Source organism: Cherax quadricarinatus, chromosome 91, assembly GCF_038502225.1.
Source record: "Cherax quadricarinatus isolate ZL_2023a chromosome 91, ASM3850222v1, whole genome shotgun sequence".
NCBI lineage: Eukaryota > Metazoa > Arthropoda > Malacostraca > Decapoda > Parastacidae > Cherax > Cherax quadricarinatus.
The window spans coordinates 14,845,144-14,865,856 of record NC_091382.1 but is presented as its reverse complement, the minus strand read 5'-3'; the positions used below and the strand labels follow the sequence as shown (position 1 = coordinate 14,865,856).

Here is a 20,713-nt window from a genome sequence, read left to right as displayed (position 1 = left end):
ATCATGCCCATGGGTCAGGCACGACCTATTTCCACATTGGTCAAATGTGGCACCACCTATGACTGCTGCACCTCTAATGCCTATGGTATAAAAGCTACTTCTCCACACATGTGCTGTATTTTTTTCAAGATTGATGGACTGACCACATCGATTCAAGACTGAGGGACTGATTACCTCAAACTCCTCCTGTCCTTCACCATTCTCCTTTGTATGGACTGATGAAGCCACTGTGTGGCAAAACGTATCCTCAATAAAGATACCAAAGAGTTGCACATGTGTCTAATTTATCAACATGTCGGTTCTCTGAACCATTCATCTACACTATTGACACTACTGGTACCGGGTACTGGTACTACTGAGAAGGATAAAGCTACAGAGAGTCTCTTCTAATATTCAAACACAGTAACATTTGTTTAATACTGACTGCTAACCTTCAGAGTATGGAGACAAAATGTGGAAATGTACTGAGACCCCCCCAGAGCTCACTCCATATATAGTGACTCTGCTAGCGTCTCCTCCGAAATTGTGAACGTTTCTTTGTATCCACTGAAGAGCCATTGTTTGGTCTTTTAGTCCAAAATTACCAGGAATCACTGTGTCTTCTGTTGACAGGAAACCTAAAAATGGAGAAGAGTATATTTGTATTAAAGAGCTCTATTTCTTGAATCATTCTAATGTTCCATGAAATCTCTGCGAAATTCAAAGCCAAAAACTTTGTGACTTAATTAGGCATGTTAATAGTAGCAGTCATGAATTTCATTACATTGTTCCTTTATAGCTAGCTAGCAAAAAACAAATGAATTACTTAAGAAAATTACAATAACATACAGTAAAATAGGATTCCACAAGTCAACTCATCATCAACTCATTACCTATCCCTAATTCCTTATCGCTTTTTCATCACAGATATATTTTAACTTAGGATAATCTAAGCTAGTTTACATTAGATTAGAAAAGGGTGGGGTACTTGAACCTTTAAAACTACACATGATCATTAAAAATCAAGATAAAACAAGAAGTAACATATCTGGCAGCGGTGTAGCTTTGTGAATATGTGCAACAAAGATCTGAAAGACTCTCAAATGTAGTGAGAATTATAGACAAAAACTATACACATTTTGTGCGTTCATCAAACGTGCTATTATTATTATTATTATTATTATTATTATTATTATTATTATTATTATTATTCTATTCTATTTGATTCGCCGGTAATCCCGGCCCGGGTCTCTTCCATTTTGGTGACCCGGCATTGGCTCCCCAGGTAGGGAAGTGACAGTTACCGTTACTTGCACCTGTGTAGCAGGTCTTCAGCAGGAAGGGAGGGGGGTACCTCACCGGCCCTATGGCCAGATGACGTACCAAACGTTAGTGTGCACTAACAGTGGCTGGTGTGCAGTGCAATGGAGGCCCAAAGCAGGCCCTCGTAGCAACTTCAGCGGGGGGGGGGCAGATGACGTGTAAGGACTGGAAGTAAGGTTTCCAAGTCCCTGACAGCTAAGTACACAAGATGTGCTGCCTCATCCTCTCGGGTCTGCCCTACTGGGGTCATTGGGAAGTGTCTACGGCGAAGGGGCATCGTAGCCGGGCAGTCTAACAGGTAGTGCACCAAGGGCTGCGGAACCATTTGGTCACAATGGGCACACAGAGCTCCTCTCGTGCCCGTTCAACAATCCGCGCAGTGGTGGGATACCCTAAGTGTAGGCGGTGGATATGCACCCTCAGTTCCCTGGACTGTGTCCGAATACTTGGCGGGGGCACCCTGTGGGTCGCCCTGACATACCAACAGAGGCTCCGTGAATCCCCAGGGTCAGGGAATGGGCGCCTGGCCGCACCGGCAGCCCACAGCGCAATCTGGCTGAGGCTGATGGAGATCGCAGCACGTGGCTGTGCCTCGAGGGTTGCAGTCCTAGCAGCCTCATCTGCAGCATCATTGCCAGGGATACCCACATGGCTCGGGATCCAGTTGATGGTAGCCCTGCGACCCTGGGCCATGAGAGTCTGCAGGTCACCCCGGATGGATGTGATTAAGTGTATGTTGTCCTTTGGCTCTCTGTGCATAAGCGCTTGCATCGCTGCCTTGGAATCAACGTGGATGATGGGGGGATGCTGATGGTCTGCAAGAGCATGCCGCAGAGCTTGTTGGATGGCAAAGAGTTTGGCCTGGAGGATGGTGCAATGGTCTGGGAGGCGCCAACCTGCTGTCAGATTGCTGTGGAACATCCCAGCAGCTGTGCGGCCTGCCACTGGGTCTCTGGAGCCATCAGTGTAATATGGCACACACCCTGGGCCTTCCGCACCCAAAATGCTAGCCGAGGCAAGGTGGTGCAGAATGTCCCGGGTGCAATGCCTCTTGCTGTCTGGTAGGGTTGTCCAGCGCACCGCAAACAGCTCTGGTGCCCAAGGGGGTGGCACCGTGTAGTTTGCTGCCAGTCTGTCGCAGCCTCCCGCCTGGAGCAATGTCATGGGCAAGAGCTTCTGTGTGGCACCTGCTACCGACCACATCCATCGGCAGCCGGGATGCACTGGAATGACCTGTCCCTGGCGGACCTGTAAATCTCTCATCAGTTTGTCAGCCCCTGGGAGTCGGAGATACTTTGCAATCCTCCTGGCAGCTACCAGTTGGATCCTGTCTTCAAGAGGCTGTAGCTGCACCTCAAGGTTCAGAGCCACTGCATTGGCCCACCTAGGAGCCCCCAGCATGGCCCGTACAGCTGTGTTCTGGATGACACAGAGGGATTTGATGTTTGTGGGTCTGGCGTGAACCAGAGCAAGTGCCCCATAGTCAACGAGGGAACGTATTGCCTGGATGTAGAACAACCTCATGACCTCGAGGCTGGCCCCAACCCTAGGGTTGGCCATGGCACTCAATGCCCTGACCCTCTGCAGAGCCCTCTCTTTAATGTGGCGCACATGTTTCTGGAAGGTGAGGTGCCTGTCAATGTAGATGCCAAGGTACCTATAACTGTGAACCCACTCCAGGTCGATGCCCAGGACCCACAGCCTCTGACTGGGCACCTTGGTGCGAAGGATCATGGCTTTGGATTTTGCCGCAGATATCTTGAGTCCCAAGTGACGGCAGGTGGAAGCCAGCAGATCGAGGTCCTCCTGGGCATGCTGCAAAAGCCGGCGCTTCATAGGTACGACAAGTGCCAGGTCATCGGCATAGCTGAGGAGGATGGTGCCTCTGGAGAAAGGCAGGCACACCAGCTGGTGCATCAGTACATTGAACAGGGTGGGACTAAGCACCCCGCCCTGTGGAGTGCCGTTGTCCAGGGTCTTGAGAGAAGAGGCATGCCCCTGGAAGCGTACCCGGGCCCGCCTGTCCTGGAGATAGGAACGAAGCCATGAAAGCAGCCTGCCTTTAATCCCCCTGCGGGCCAAGAGTGAGAGGATGGCAGGTGCACTGGCTAACTCAAAAGCTTTCTCGAGGTCAAGAAAGACAACAATGTGGGCTTGGGCGTCCGACCCAATGCCGGTCAGTAAGGCTTTCGAAAGTGCCCACTCCTCTGGTGAAGCCATAGAGGTGTTTATGAGGAGGGCCAAGCTTCCACCTCAGGCGCTCCAACACCATCCTTTCAGACACCTTCGAGATGCAACTGGTGAGGGAGATGGGTCTCACACTGCCAGGATCCCCAGGCTTAGGAATCGGTATGATGTCAGCCTCCTTCCATACGACAGGGAGTTTGCCAGCTCTCCAAGTCTGGTTGATGACCCCCAGGACAGCTGAATGTCCAGAATGGCCAGACCGAGTGATCATGCCATAGGTGATACCATCATGCCCCGGTGCAGTGTCTCGATGAGATGTGAAGGCTGCCTGGAGCTCCTGGTCGGTGAAGTCTTCATCCGTGACGTCCTTAGCCTGGCATGCTGCTTGGATCACCATCACCCTTCTAGGAAGGAGTGTGCCCTGGAGGTCCTGGAGATCCTGAGGCAGTTGAGACATGGCCGCTCTGGAGGTGAATAGGTCCACCAGACGCTCTGCCTCCATTGCGAGGTCTGGTTGCAACCGAGCCACACTGCGATGCTGCCCAGTGGCCAATCGTATCTTGGTCCAAATCTCAGATAAGGTGGAGGAGTAGCTGAAGGAGGCACACCACACGAACCATTTAGCTTGCCGGACCCTATGTGAGACATGGCGTGCATGCCGCACCACTTCCCTGAGCACATGCATGGGCTCAACCGTGGGATTACGCCTGTGCATCTTGCGTACAACATTGATGCGGTGGTTCTGTTCCCTGATGTCCTCATTGTAAAACCACCAGTCTCGTTTATATGACCCTCCGCCTGTAATCTTAGGTATTGCTGCCTCAGCTGCACATGTGAAGGCCACCTGCAAGCTTTGAGCCGCCTCATCTGGGTCTTCTGGAAGAGGAGACTCTGCCCACCAGCGCTCAATGACCTCCTGGAAGCACTGCCAGTCGGCCTTTTTAAGATTCCATCTGGGGGTAGGTGTGGGGAACGGAAACCGCTGGACCATCAGCGTAGTGACCACTGCAAAGTGATCACTGGTGAGACGGGGGTGGACCTCCCATCTCGCGTTCGAGAGCAACCGCCTAGAGATGAGTGTGACATCCAAGCGGCCACCATTGTGATGGGTTGGCTCACCATTACTGAGGAGGGCTATCTCAGGGACCTCCTCCAGCACAGCCGCAAGGTGCCTCCCAGCTGCGTTGGTAGGAGAGACAGAAGAAAGTATTGGGTGGTGAGCATTGACATCCCCAGCCACAACAAGACCCTCCCGTGGAGCAAGTGCTGCCACCTCTGAAATGTCAAGGGTGTACCGACAGCTTCTGTAAATATTGTAAACCACGAGAGGTCCATCCGCCAGGTGTAGGGTGACAGCCTGAACCTCTACGCCCTCCCCACAGTCGATGGGGTCAGTGGAGATTGAATGAGGGATAGTGGTCCTGACGTAGATCGCCGTGCCCCTGCCAGTCCCTTCCAGGCGCTGAAGGTAGGCAGAGAACCCCGGAATACGTGGCTGCATTTGACCTGACAAATCGGTGAGTGTCTCCTGAAACAGGAAGACATCAACCTCATCCTGAACTGCAGTTTCAATCACTAAGTGAATTTTCCGCTGCAGCCCACAAATGTTCCACTGGAGGATCTTCAAGGGCCGCAGAGGTGGCTCACTGCTTCCATCTCTGCCTGGGACTCGTCGTCCGTTGTTGGCGACTCCGGGGCCTCAACCACCACAGACTGGAAGGACTCCTGGATGATGGCTTGAAGTTCTATTGAGTCTTTCCTGTCCAGTAGGACCACGCCCAACATCCATGACAGGAGCTGTCTGCAGGCGCCCCTGTCCTCTGCCGACGGCAGCAGGCGACAGAGGAGCACTGAGATGACCCCGATGGTTTTCTTCAGTCGATCCGGAAAGGATTCGACCATTACCTCTGCAGGCATTGAGCTGGACGACCCGTCGAGTCTGGGCTGGGTCACAGGGTATGTCTGGGTGGCTGTCGACACTGCAGCAGCATAAGCTGGGTGCACCCTGGGCCCGGCATGAGTGGCCATGGGCTTCCAAGTCCCCTGGCGGGGTACCTCTGCCTGACTCTGGCCGCTCACAGTAGGGGCCTGCCCTTGGGAAGAGGCCTGCTGGCGGTATGGCAAGGAATGTTGGTGCCCAGCTGGGACCTGCTGGGAAGTGTGCCTGGCCTGTGGCTGTTTTTCCTGATGATTCTGTCTTCTTGGCCACCTTGCCATCTGACCCCGCAGTTGACCGCACTGCTGCAAACCAGTGTCTGCCCCCTGATGCCTCCGCTGGGAGCCCAGTGCTGGGAACTCGCTGGTATTGCCCTCCTGTGGTATCCGGGGAACCGTGATTGGAGCCCATGCTGACTGTTGCTGGGCAGTTCCAAGGCTGGGTGGCGTCGGGGCTGTCGGGTCGTTCCGATAATGAACCTGCTGCCAGTGCTGCACCATCACAGGACAGCTCCGGTTCCAGGCATGGTGCCTCTTTGAGCAGTTGGCACACTTGGGCTCTGGCCGAAGGGCTTCGCCAGTTGGCTGTTTGAGGATTGCAATGCAGTCCTTCGAGTCGTGTGCCTTGCTGCACACACCACACTTCTTCTCTCGCTGGCAGGTGGCTGCAATATGATTGAACCCCTGGCAGCTGAAACATTGTACTGGGCCTGACAGGTATGGTCGGGTCTTGAATCTTCCCCAGACCCCAAGGTCCAGGTGCGTGGGAAGTGGACCTTTGTGGTGGATCAGCACCTGGCGGGTGGGCACCTTGTTCACCATTGCAGTGAGTCGCTCTGCCTTGACAGTATTGGGCACCTCCAAAATGGGGTCCAGTGGGAGGGGCACAGGGACGTGTAAAAGCACCCCCTTGTACACCTTCTCCGAAGCAAGCAGTTCCACCATGCTGGGATGGGTCACAACCAGCCCCTTCAACTCCTCGTAAGAGTCTTCGTCCCGAGGATTGACCAGAACCTCGTTCCTGAGAGTGAACTCGCAGTGGAACTTGAGGTGGGGGAGACCTTCCAGATACCTTACAAACCCGTAGTTGGGAACCTTGAATTTGTTGAAGGCCCTGGTTGCTTGTGCCCGAGCTGAGCGGGAACTCTTCCTTCCACGTGGAGTCAGTCAGTCCCCGTCCACTGTGGAGGCCAACGCAACTGGTGTAGGGACCTGGGATGGCTCCATCCTTGCCACTTTAGGAGTTACATCCTCCTGGCTTCCTTCCACGACCTCTATGGCCATCTGGGGGTGCAAGTCTTCTTGGGTAGGGGCTGCCGACGGACCTAGTGGCAGATTGGTAGGTACAGTAGTCTCCACTGCATCCTTGGCCTTCTTGGTGGGGGCTCCCACCTGCCCCACGTCGTCCTCCAACTTGTCCCCACATTCCAATGAACGTTTAGGCCGCTCTCCTGGATCTGTCATGGTGACTGTAGGTGTGGGGACAGAGCCAGCAGCAGAGCTGCTGCCTGTGACCTCACAGCCGCCCACACTGGGTGCAGAGCTGTGAGGCTCAGAGCCCCAGTCGGGGCCCGTAGCCACCCTCTCGTGGCTCACTGCTCTGAAGCACTGAACACAGTCCAAGTATCACCAGGAATGACGCTAATCTGTGCGTAAACTAACACAGATTTGCGAACACAACACACACTGTTTTCCAATCTTCATCCAGTCGATAATCCTTATGAATTGAAATTCTTCTCCCGATCCTTTTTTCCAATCATGAATCCCTATTATTATTATTATTGTTATTATTATTATTATTATTATTATTATTATTATTATTATTATTTTTATCATTTTTATTATTATTTTTATTTTTATTATTATTATTATTATTATTATTATTATTATTATTATTATTATTATAAACCTGTACTGGTCATGCAGCTCTTGGAGAATGTGAGATAATCATGTTTGAGTCAAGGATAGTTAGGGGGGGCTACAATTATTTTTAATTTATTCCATAGAGACATGTAAGAGGATAAACATTTAATACTTCAAAACCACAGAGGTAAAGTTCTATATATAAAATATTTGTACATAATATATTATTTTGACTTGTCAATGTTGATAAGAAGGTATAAAACATTAAACTTTTGTGGGTGAAGACTTGTTCCTCCATCACTGTCTGGTACCTTAAGCTGTGACTGAACTTGGGTTTAGTACAAAAATACACTAGAAGATAATTATATAAAAATGTACACGTACCAAGAATGCCAAGACGGTACTGGATAATAATAAATATTATATCTTCATTCATGAAGACATATGGTGCAAATTTTCTTATTCCTCCAAAAAAGAAGCCGCCTCCAGGAATTAAGATAATGACTGGAAGTTGGACTTTAGGCTCACCAGGCTGTAATGAAGAATATTATTATTATTATTATTATTATTATTATTATTATTATTATTATTATTATTATTATTATTATTATTATTATTATTATTATTATTATTATTATTATTTGCTGCAGTAATTATCAATGAAGATCAATGTTCCTATTTTGTGTTTAGTAATTTTTCATTACGAGTCTTGAGTTACAAATATTATGAATCTCTTTGCGAGCATCAAGCTTATGGAAATACATTCAACGAGATGTGTGAATTTCACATTGTATATTTATTCTCAGTAGTCATTATATTAAGTGCAACTGCTTGTTATGTAAATATCTAAGCAGCTAATGACTTGGCAGGACCTCACTGCCTAATAGCAAGCAAAAGGGTAAGTTGTTCAGACCAAACTTCTATGGGAAAGAAATATGATATAAATAAATGACTTTGACGGTGGAATGATTGTTGGTGTCAGATGGTGTGTCTTAATGGTGTAGGCTTATCTCCTGGCATTTTCACATACGAAAAAGTACGAAACATCTTCTAAGCGGCAGTTCTATGGGCGAAACCGCTTTGTTAATAAGAAATGTTAAAGGAGAATGATCAGACTGATTCCAGCTGACAGAATGATATTGATAACTCAAATAAACACGGATTACAACAACGGTATGCCGAGGACTATCTCTGAACACACAACATGTCGATCCTTGAGGCGGATGGGCACCAGCAACAAGAGACAACACCGGGTCACACTCCTTTCAGCTGAGAACAAGAAATTGAGACTATAGTTTGCATGGGCTCGCTAAAACTTGACAGTTTAAGGCTGGTCTGACGAACTGCGATTTCTGTTGCGACATGCAGATGTAAGGGTTAGAAATTTATGTAAACCTATAGGATGTGGAGGAACAAGAGATTCCTATCATGAATAAGCTGCCGACAATTCTGCAACACCTGCATGATACTATCAAGTCAGCATTAACTAGAAACTCTAAGGATTGTTTCCAGCACCTAGTTGAATGCATGCCGTGAAGAATTCAGGTTGTTCTAGGGGTAAAGAGGGACTCTACCCAGTAGTACAAGGGTGTACCTAATAAAGAGGCCATTGAATGCATATTGAGAGTTTAATTAAAAAATCAGGAAATAAAGAATTTTTAACCATTGAAGAGCAGTTTAGATAAATCATATTATGATGTGTTAGAGATGGGCTTAATTATTTTTATCAGTCATTAACTAAACTAATCTTTGATATACAATAATGAAAATGAGATTATGTGGTAGAAAATAATTTTACTCGTTTATTATTTAATATTGTAGCTCCTTTGGCAGTCATATATTTTTCTGAAAAGTTAAGTTTTTATTTTTTAATAATAACGATATTGCTGAACTTTTAAATGAAAGACAGGACTTAAAACTGATAAAAACAGTGGCACTGTTATTACTTTATGGACTGAATATCCATACAGAAATTATGAGACAGTTACAGTACAAGTTTAATGAAGTTATTATGTTTGGTAAAGTTCCTCAGTTTTACAAGACAGTGAGGAAATACCTTACATTTCCAGTACCTGTATACTACCTGTCTCTCTGCATGACGTCAATACTGTCTCTACAAGACGTCATTCATCACAAAAACTGGAATATAAACTAAGCTTCGCTATGAACGCAGCTTAATCATATCGTGTCATTTAAACATAATATATTAACACAAAAATTTTCCAGATATATCAACATTGAATGAGTTTAAACAGGAAAAGATAAATAATATATTGGTTGAACCTTGGGAGTGAAGATGCTGAGGTAAAGACAGTCTTCGTCTCCCTCGTAAAATGGTTCTCCAGCAAACAATGAGTGGCCGTTGACCTGGGAGCAGAGTGGAGGATCCTGGGACCCATCCTTCACTCCCTCCCACCCATCCCCACGAACTGGGTCCTGTAAAGAACATCATCATTAGCATTATGAGTTTTATAATTATATTATTATTATTATTATTATTATTATTATTATTATTATTATCATTATTATTATAAACCCATAAGAATCATACAACACATGAGGAACGGTAGCTAAAGTTCCTTGGACCAGTGAATACTTCACCAGTATCAAGGTGCTGAAAAATGTAAGTCACCAGCAGAAGTGAATGTAATCTTTAGATTTTACCAGTAGAAAATGGACGATCCTTGATTACGTCCACTCAGAATAGAAAAAAGTGTAAAATTAATTAGTTAACCAGGTTTTGAGCTGATACACTGCACGAGGTCCTGTATGTTACATGTCACCAGTACAACACCAATGAAACATACGTAAAAAAATTAACAGAAACAATGTGTATAATATTGCAGAATTAAGGAAGGCTGTAAAACATTTAAAAAGGATCTAAAAAAGAGGTAAAAAATACAATATTTCAAAATCAAATTCTGTTTTCTTTACAAAAGAAAAAAATGCATAAATTTAGCTTGTACCAGTTTTCTAAATTATCATAAATTATAAATTCTTCCAGATATCAAATTTTCGTTTGGGAAATAAGTTGTTTACTTCTAATTACCTGAAAATTCATTATTAATAGTATAATCTTACTCTCTGTCACTGTTCTTCAATTATGTATATAGAATCAATCACCTTCTAATTATTATATTTCACTGATTTTCTTTTTAAATTATATTTTTTCTAAACTTTCAGATTTAAAAAAGATAATGTATATATTCATAATTTCTGGAGAAAGAAAAATTCAATAAACTCATCAACAACAATTTTCCTAAATAATTTTCCTTTCAGGTACTTTCATATTTTTTTTTTACCTTAAGGGCAATCATGAAACTTTTTCAGTCTGATATTTCCACACACACTCACACATTATATATACATGTATATACCAACTCAGCTCGGTTTTCTTGTTCAACCAGCCTGTGAAGCAGCTGCGCAGCAGCGCGAGTGTACATCAACAACATGTCCGGTAAAAAAGCCTTGATCAAATTGGACATTGCTAACGCTTTCAACTTAGTTAGGATCATTTTTCTAGGATTTTCCAAGTGTAGATTATGATATATCTTGACTGCGTTCCATCGGGTACAAATCAAGTGTTTCCAAGCCTTCCCAGTAGTTAAGGTGTTTTGACGGAACTTATATGTGCAGTAAAGGTTCTAGACACATTCTCTAGATCTGCAATTTCACTTGATTTGAATGGAGATGTTAATGTATAGCAGTATTCCAGTTTTGAGAAAACAAGAGATTTAAAAAGGACCATCACTGGCATGGCATCTCTTGTTCCGAAAGTTCTCATTATCTATCATATCATTTTCTTCTCAGATGTGATAGTGGCACTGTTGCAATCTTTGAAAGTGAGGTCCACAGACATGCACAAATGGCCCAACATGAGTTGTGTTCATAATAGGCACTAATTTAGCTAATTCACTCTGTCAGTGAAAATTGAATTAAATTCAGGATTGCTTTTTAAAACAGTTTGTGACAGAAGCAACTAGTGGAAATAACCTGTCTGGCTTGGTTCTTGCCAATAAGAAATCACTAATTAATAATCTTGAGGTTAATGATGAGCTTGGGAAAAGTGATCACAAATCACTTAGTTTCATTATACAATAGAACCTCGGTACTCGAACATAATTCAGTCCAGAAAGCTGCTCCAGTGCCAGTCCATTGGAGTATCGAGCAAATTTTTCACAATCAATTTACTTTTTGGTTGACTGTTATCACTAATCTTCGTAGGCACCATGGTGACTTATTTATACAAATAAAAAAAAAATGCTAAGAAACACGAAAGAGTTTACTGCGAAATTCTGGCAGGTTGCGTTTGTTTGGTCGAGTGCTGAGCTTTGTTCGAGAAGGGAGCTGTTCGAGTTCCGAGGTTCCATTGTAACATGGAATTACCCTAATAACTACAATCAAGTCTCTGCTCCTGACTTCCACTTAGCCAATTTCGCAGAATTGAAAAATTACCTGGGTGGGTTGAACTGGATTGACATGACTATGGGTTAGGTAGGCGGTGATAGTTGCAAATATGACTATTTTCAGAGCATAGTTCTAGTTGCACACATTACTTAAGTTCCTAGTGGAGAAATCAGATAAATTAAAAATGATCCAAAATAGATAAACAATAGATTAAAACATCTTATTGGTCAAAAAATGGGCATTTTCAGGTGAATCAAAAGAGGAGAGAGACACTTAAGAAATCAGTATATTGAATTTAAGTGTGAAATAAAAAAAGGAATAAGAAAAGTAAAAAGATATTATGAGGTTAAAGTTGCAAAACATTGCAAGAGTAACCCAAAAGGTTTCTTTCAAGTATACAGAAGTAAGATTAAGGGAAAAAAGAGAAACACTCAAAAGTCACTCAGGTCAGCTCACCAACAGTGATAAAGAAATGTGTAGAATTTTTGACACTTATTTCCTCTCAGTTTTTATGCATGGAGACACTTGTAATATTCCAGAAATAATAAACTATTTTGAACTGAATGATGTTAAGTCATGCACGATCCAAGCCACTAGTGATATGGTTTTCAGACAAATAGATAAATTAAAATCTAACAAAGCCATGGGCCCTGATGAATTGTTCACAAGGGTATTAAAGGAATGTAAGGTGGAACTTAGTGAACCTTTGGCTAAACTTTTAAACATATCACTGCAAACTGGCATTGAACCAGGTAAGTGGAAATTGGCAAATGTGATACCTCTCTACAAAGCAGGATACAGGTCCTTAGCTTCGAACTACAGACCAATAAGCCGAATCTCCATGGTGGGAAAATTGGTGGAATCTATAACTGCCGAGGCTATTTGTGGCCACCTCGAAAGGCATGAATTAATTAATGAATCTCAGCACGGTTTTACAAAGGGGCGTTCCAGCCTTACGACCTTACTAAGTTTTGTCCCTAAGGTACTTGAGGAGGTAGATCATAGTATAAGGACTTCATAAAGGCTTTTGACAGGGTCCCACATCGGAGGTTATTAAGGAAAGTTGAGGCACACGAAATAGGAGAAACTTTTTCCTGGATAGAGGCGTGGCTGACAGATAGGGAACAGAGAATTTGTATAAATAGGGAGAAATCAGAGTGTGGGAAGTGTCACTAGCAGTGTTCCATAGGAGTCAGTGTTGGGCCCCTTATTGTTCACAATTTACATAAACGATGTAACAAAAAACACGATTCTAAAAGCTTAGAGATCTCCAGTGAATACTAGAAAGTACTGCTCTTCTAGCATCCAGCCTGTTACTGGGTTTTCATAACAATTAGTCAGTATCCTGGTCCAATTATCCATTAGAATTCAGTATGATTCAATAGTGCTTCAGGATTACAACTGGTAGGCTACTAACAAGAGAAAATAAAATTTAATAAATTTATTAGTCATTAAGTTGTCTAGGCGTATATCAAATTAAATTAAATTAATCACAGTATTTAAAATAATATCACTTCTCTCGTTTACAGTATTATTGTGCTGAAAGCACATATCACATTTATAATTCTTAAGTACCGTCTGGTACATTAACATTTAATAAGATATTACAAATATGTACAAGTAAGTTTGTGTGTAGGAGTGTAAGTGCTCTAAGTAGTTCGCTATGTCTCACAACTCGATTAAACTTAAACAAGTGACTGACAAAGTCCTCCAATAAACTAAGTTCTTGACCAACTGGCAATCAGAACAGTCTGCTTGAACAATAAAAAGAATGCTAAGCCCAATAGCAATATAACAATCAACTGCAACACACAATCAGGAACAAGGAGATAATATAACAACACTAAGTAGGGACCATCTGCAGATCCTCCACAAAAGTCACAAAACTCCCATACTACTGAATCTAAGTTCAGCATAAGAAAATCCCCGACTGTGATATTACACAGATACCAGTAGAAATTAGGTCAGAAGCTACAGCTCAGGACCTGAGTTGTTTAGAGTGTCTATGCAACACACAACCTCAGTACAACATCGAAAATCACCAAGTCTATACAATGTTCTGTGAACAGAGTTCTACAGAACTAACAAGAATAATGAGACAGACAATCTGTCCAACCACCAAGAGTCTAGACCAGACTGAATACTTCAGGCGAGGTGAGGAAACCCCTCCCCTCGATCATGTGATAGCTCCGTGGACAGCTGCAGCTCGGAAACAGAAGCCGGCAGAGTAACAGGCAAAGAGCGATAATTACAGTAGTTAGACAATCAAGACTTGAACTGAGCACATACTATGTAACATCCTACCTAACAACATAACTATGTCAAATAATATTATAAAGCAATATATTCACGATTTAGCTATTATCGCAAATATAAGCAGTATGAAATTATATGAAAAGGTAATATACATTATATTCATAATCATAATATACATTATATATATTGCAACCCATTCAGGGGTTGCAACACCCCCCCCAACACGACAAACGGTCGCACTAGGAGTTGCATTAATGTCTTTCACATTACTGATTACTCAGGTTACATTACTAACAGTTTAATAAAAAAAATGTAAGAGTCAATCTTGTGCCAAGCACTTATATAATTTCACAGCGTATATACAATAAGATATGCCCCTAGTACTAGGGCAGTACACAGTATCGTATCTCCGAATACTCGTGGTTATGTACATCAGTGTAGAGACAGGATAACGTAGACAAGCAGGGCACTATGAGGCTCGATCATAATAGAGAAGAATGCATTCCACTCTTAAGTAGTGGTTGTGGAATGCTATGCAGTATGGACATCTGAGTATGAAACAGCTTAAGGTGTGTAGTGAAGGGGGGGTGGTCTGCGGCAGGACAGTGTTTCGTCACACGCAGTAACATCGCCCACACAACACTCAGCTTCTGTCTCCTCACACACATCTCATCACTACTGTGAATATATAAATATAATAATTAAACATGAGTATATATAATTAATATGGGCTGGAGGGTTTAAGTTACTCTACTGAATTTGACATAGCAAGTAACAAAAGGTATTTGGGCATAAAATTACGTTAATTTAATGTAACTGATAATTATTAAGGACGTGACAGAGCGTCAGCAATTACATTACAATGACCACTTATGTGTTTTATACTAATAGAATAAGGTTGGATTCTGAGAGCCCACCTCATGATCCTAGCATTCTTACTCTTCATAGTGTTAATATAAGTGAGTGGATTGTGGTCTGAAAAAACGTTAATTTTAAATGGGGAAGTGCCCAAATACACGTCAAAATGTTCCAAGGACACCACAAGAGCTAGAGCCTCTTTCTCAATAGTGGCATAATTTTTCTGGTGTCGTTTAAGTTTAGATGAATAGTAACATATAGGATGGAGAATGTCAGTGGATGTTGGCTGTTGGAGTAGCACAGCACCCACTGCATAGCCACTCGCATCTATATGTAAAAAGAAGGGAAGATTGAAATTAGGACTTTTCAACACAGGAGCAGAGGATAGCAAGCGCTTCAACCTTCTGAACGAGTCTGAACAATCTCTAGTCCAGGTGAACTGAACTTTGCTACTAGTAAGCTCAGTGAGAGGAGCTGCAATCTGAGAAAAGTTTGGACAGAACCTGCGATAATATCCTGCCATACCCAGAAATCTCTGTACTCCCTTCCCATCCTGTGGCACTGGAAATTCAGAAATTGCACGAACCTTAGCCTCAATAGGAGCAACCTCACCTTGGCCGATACAAAAGCCTAGATAGGTAATCTTGGCTTGACCAAAACTACATTTAGCTAAGTTGACAGTGAAGTTGTAGTGCGCCAGTCTCTCAAACAATGCTCTGAGACGCGTCAAGTGCTGTTCCTACTCGTCACTGTACACCACTAAGTCGTCAAGGTAGGCTTCTACTCCTTCTAAGTTGTGGGTCAACTCGTTCATTATACGTTGGAATGAAGAAGCCACGTTACATAGGCCGAAGGGGGTGACGAGGTAGTTAAATAATCCATCTTGAACAGTAAAAGCAGATATTTCTTGAGCATGTTCAGTAAGCGGGACTTGATAATAGCCTCGTAAGAGATCTAAACGGCTGACAAACTGGGCTCCTGACACACGGTCAATAAGGTCGTCAATGCGAGGTAGAGGATAACCATCAGGCAAGGTGACAGTTCACTTTCCTGTAATCAGTGCACATCCTGAAACTACCGTCAGGTTTAGGCACTAAAATACAGGGAGATGCCCATGGACTTTTACTGCGCTCAATAAGTCCGTGAGATAACAGAAAATCAACCTCTTCTCTCAATGCTTTATGCTTTGTTGGACTCATCCTATATGGTGATTGCTTAATGCGTGATGCTCCCTGTACATCAACGTCATGTACACCTAGAGTACAACGTTTAGGAACATCACTGAACAATTCAGGGAAATGCAAAATCATGTTTTTAATATCACCAGCTTTATCAATCCCAAGCTTACTAAGAAAATCGTCTAGAGACTGTAGAGTCACTGAATTTTCTAAACGCACCTCTATACCTCTAGAGATGACAGGTAGACTGACGTTTTCTTCCTCTGTCCTAGGAAGAATAGATGTAGTAGGTAGAGGACTAGCGTAGTATGTCTTAAGCTGGTTTACATGGTACACATGATTAGATTTCTTTTTCCCAGGCGTACGTACCAAATAATTTACGTCGCTAAGCTTTTTCACTACTTCTAGGGGACCATCATACCTGGCTTGTAGAGCATGACCTGGTACTAATTTCCGAGCCATCACCTTATCTCCTGCTTTAAAAGAGCGAGAGACAGCACGCCTGTCATAATGTTGCTTCATTCTAGCTTGGGCTGAAACTAGGTTTTTCGAAGCTAGCTCTCTAGCGGCTGTCAAATGTTGTTGCATTAATGAAGGTGAAGTACTCAATGATGGATTTGATTTTCCTGTCCACACGTCTTTCAACACTGCGAGAGGACCACGCACTTGGTGTCCGAATATTAATTCAAACGGACTGAACCCTAGACTTTCTTGTTCACTTTCTCTCATAGCGAACAGAAGAAAAGGTATACCCTCATCCCAGTCTCTAGAAAAATGTTCACAATAAGCTCTCATCATGGACTTCAGTGTCTGATGAAATCTCTCTAGAGCACCTTGTGACTGTGGATGATAGCTGGTTGAAAGTACAGACTTTATTCCTAGGTGGGATAATGCTTCTCGAAAGATCTTAGGAGTGAAATTAGATCCCTGATCTGACTGTATCTCTCGTGGCAATCCAACCTGGGAGAAAAATTTCATTAGCGCTCTCACAATAGCACGAGCATTAATTTTTCTCATAGGAATAGCTTCGGGATAGCGTGTTGCAGCGTCCATAATAGTAAATAAGTATTGGTTTCCTAGTTTGGTTCTAGGCAAAGGACCAACACAATCAATAATAAGACGTGAGAATGGTTCACCATCCACGGTGATAGGAATGAGAGGTGCAGGTGGAGGTGTGTGCGCTGGCTTGCCTGTCACTTGACACACGTGGCAACATCGCACATGATCAGCTACTGTTTCCTTCATTTTTGGCCAAGTAAAATGTTTTGCCAGTTTACCGAGTGTCTTCTTGACACCCAAATGTCCTCCTATTGGACTATTGTGAGCAAAATCAATGGCTTGTTCACGAAATGTAACTGGTAACACTACGAGATGCTTGACTGTGGTGGAAACACTATCAGCTGACAAATTACATGTATTTTTCTCCATCAGTGCACCATTACTATAATAGTAACAATTATCGAGATCCTTTGCTTCACTCTCAGTAACTGCTATATCTCTCAGTCTTTCCAGTGACTGATCAACAAACTGATCCTTGATTAAATCATCATGAGTTAGAAATTTAATGTCAGTTGTGTCCTGACTAGGTTGATGACCAGGGGGGAGTTGGTGTTAATGACCCTGGGCACAGAGCGTCACTAAACAACATATTCAAGCCCAAATCATTGTGATTCGCTGCCTGACCACGGTAGAGTGTGGTTGTGCTCTGCACCCCTCTGCTGTTTTCAGGCAAGCTACCTTGTACCAACATGGCGCTGAGTGTGAGGAGGCACGTAAATACCATTGGTATTGAGCTGCTTCATGGGGCGATTTCACCCTCTTCAGCGCAGGTATTACTCCCAACAATTATTAGGGAGACCTAAGGAATCCAGGACGATGAGGTGTATGGTGTAGCCCTGAATGGGGCTTACAGAATCTTCGTCAAACTGAATTCCACGTCCGTGTACGAGTCTTTGGTGATGAGATTCCAAGACGTGAGTCTTGACGCTACTCCAGCTGTGAAGGTGCGTTTGATGGACGTATCTCGCCACTTTACGTGGGTTAAGATTCGTAATGTCCCATTTGAGGCAGATGAGGCTGACATCAGGAATGTTTTTGAGGCATATGGGACCGTACATCTGGCACAACAAGGCAAGTGGACGGCAGGTGCTTACATGGGCAGTCTGGAGGGAACCTTTCCCCTGAAGATGACTCTGAGACATCCCATACTGTCTTACGTCGTGTTGGAGGACTTCAGGACGCAAGTTATGGTATCATATGCCGGACAGAGACGTACGTGCAGAATATGTGGAGTGTACGACCATATGGCGACAGCGTGTGTGAAGCTGAGGAGGGCGCCTGCACAAACTGGTGAAGCACCAGTTACCAGCGTGATAGCTGTTGTTGAGAGCCCCATGCGAAAGCAAGGGCTTGGGCGCTTGTGGAATGAAGAGGTGGAGGATTCCAAAGAGGAGAATGGCGTGTGTGAGGTAAGCTGTGACGTAAAAGGATCTGTTACTAAGCAAGGGAAAAGTACAGAAGTGCAAGTGCAGGAGGAGGTGCAGACTCTAGAGGAAGAGCTTCAGGAAGTGTTAAGGACATTGACACCGCCTGCAGAGGATGTTGTTCCTGAGCTGGTGAGAGGCACAGCGTTGCCTGTAAAGGAATGTAATGATAAAAACCATAGCAGGGTTGAGGGGCCAACTAGTAAGCGTGAGTTGTCAACGTGTGCTGTGGAACGAGGCGTGGTGGAGGTTGAGGTACATCGTGAGGGAACCTCATTAGATAACATGGATGTGGAGGGCATCACGAGGAAGAGAGCGGCGGCGTCAGACTCAGATGATGTCCTAACGCCGGCGCAGAGGTCTGGGAGGAAGGAAGAGCACTGTCGAGGTAGTCACGATAAGAGGCATCGCAAAAAAAGGGGGGGGGTTGATGGTGTGAAGCCTTGTGCTGGCTCTGGGGCAGGAGGCCCTGGGATGAATGAAGAGAGGAGGAAGGGTTGGAAACTATAAAGAGGCCTTAGGTGTATGACTGTGAACGTAAATGGACCGTGTAATAGTGTGAAGAGGGAATGGTTTCGAATGTTTCTGTATAAATATAGGGTGGATGTAGTGTTCCTGCAAGAACACAATTTCAAGGAGGGAAGATTGCTCGAGGTGGAAGGGTTTCGGGTCATGACTCTGCCATCTGTACGTCTGAAAGGTGGTGTGGGTATATTGATCAGGGAGGCGAGCCCGTTTGTGTTGCTAAGAAGCGAGGGGGGAGGGGGGGAAGAGTGTTGCGCGTGGAAGGGTGGTGGATGGGGCAGAGGGTATCCTTTGTAAGTGTGTATGCACCAGCAGAAAATGATGTGAGGGTAAAAAGGGATTTTGTATGTGAAGAACTAGTTTTCTTCTTACGTGGTTTACCTGCGGTGGCCATCGTTAGTGAGGACTGGAACTGCGTTATTAGGAGGGCTGACGTGGAACCAAAAGGGGAGGGGCACGTGTTGGTGGCCTTGCGAGATCTTTTGAGGGATATTCAGTTGCAGGATACGGTTGAAGGAGGGGCATGGGAGGTAGAGCACACTTTTGTAAGACGGGGTTACGCGGCTAGGTTGGATAGGCTGTATATATCTCAAGGGGTTTGGTTGACATTTTTCCGTACAATAGAAGTAGCTTATTTGGATCATCGGGCGGTAGTAGCAGAGGTGGGGTGGGAGTCACTAGCAGGTATATCTAGGGGTTATTGGAAGTTAAATACAAGTGTGTTAGGCTATGAGTAGGGGATAGAGGGTTTTGCAACGCTGTGGGAGGGGTTACGTGCAGAGGTAAATGGGGTAGAGGATGTGGTGATGTGGTGGGATGGTGTGGCTAAAGAACGGATTAAGCAATATTACGTAAAGGAAAGGAAACGTATCAATTCTTTAAAATATGGGCTTGCCAACTATTTGGAGGATAGGTTACGGGGTTCTTATGCGAGGGGGATGGTGGCGGGCACTTATCCAATGGATGATATTATGGCAATTAAAGGGAGGCTGCGTGAGGTACAGGATGAGAGGTTCCAAGTGGTGCGGGTACAGGCAGGGGTGGAAGAGGTGTTATGGGGCGATACACCTTCATCATGCATATTGCGTAGGCAGAAACAAAGACAGCAGGCAATGACTATACCATGGTTGGAGGTTCATGAGTCGATAGGAGGGTACAGGGAGGGGCAGGTCATACAAGCTACGGAAAGAATGGGGGCGTTTGCTGATAAGTGGTATGAGAAGTACTGGCAACGAGAAGGGGTAGAGGATGGGGTTTTAGAACAGGTGTGTGAGAGTGTGGTATGTCAGTTGTGTAACAGTGATAGGGAAGCACTGGGTGGGGAAATAACTGAGAGGGAAATATGGAGGGCTTTAAGTGGAATGCGAAAGGGCAAAGCACCGGGAATTGATGGACTCCCGGCTGAGTTTTATCAGCAGCATTGCGAATTAATGAGGCATTTTTTGGTTAGGTTATTAAATTGCATGAAGGAGAGAGGTGAGCTGGGTGAGAAGCAGGCAACGGCTGTCGTTGTATTGGTACCGAAGGGCAGCATACGCTTCTGGATTACCGGGCGATCTCGTTGTTAAGCGCAGATTACAAATTGTTTGCTAAGATTTTAGGAAATCGGGTCAAGTGTGTGGTGGGGCGGGTAGTATCAAAAACTCAGTTTGGTTTGCCAGGGAGGTCTATGGTGGAGGGGCATGGGTTACTTAGGGATTTCGTGGAGGCAAAAGGGGG

At 44.4% G+C, this 20,713-nt stretch overlaps 1 protein-coding gene across 1 annotated transcript in view; it reads right to left on the bottom strand.

The window, feature by feature from the left end:
* Window positions 1–20,713, bottom strand: part of LOC128688235 (carboxylic ester hydrolase-like) — a 303,519-nt gene that overhangs the window by 36,279 nt on the left and 246,527 nt on the right. Inside the window, exons 3-5 of the mRNA XM_070104403.1 lie at window positions 9,571–9,723; window positions 7,672–7,819; window positions 432–617 (exon numbers count right to left, since the gene is read on the bottom strand). Of these exons, the coding sequence (XP_069960504.1) occupies window positions 432–617; window positions 7,672–7,819; window positions 9,571–9,723 (487 nt within the window). The remainder of the gene's footprint in view (window positions 1–431; window positions 618–7,671; window positions 7,820–9,570; window positions 9,724–20,713) is intronic.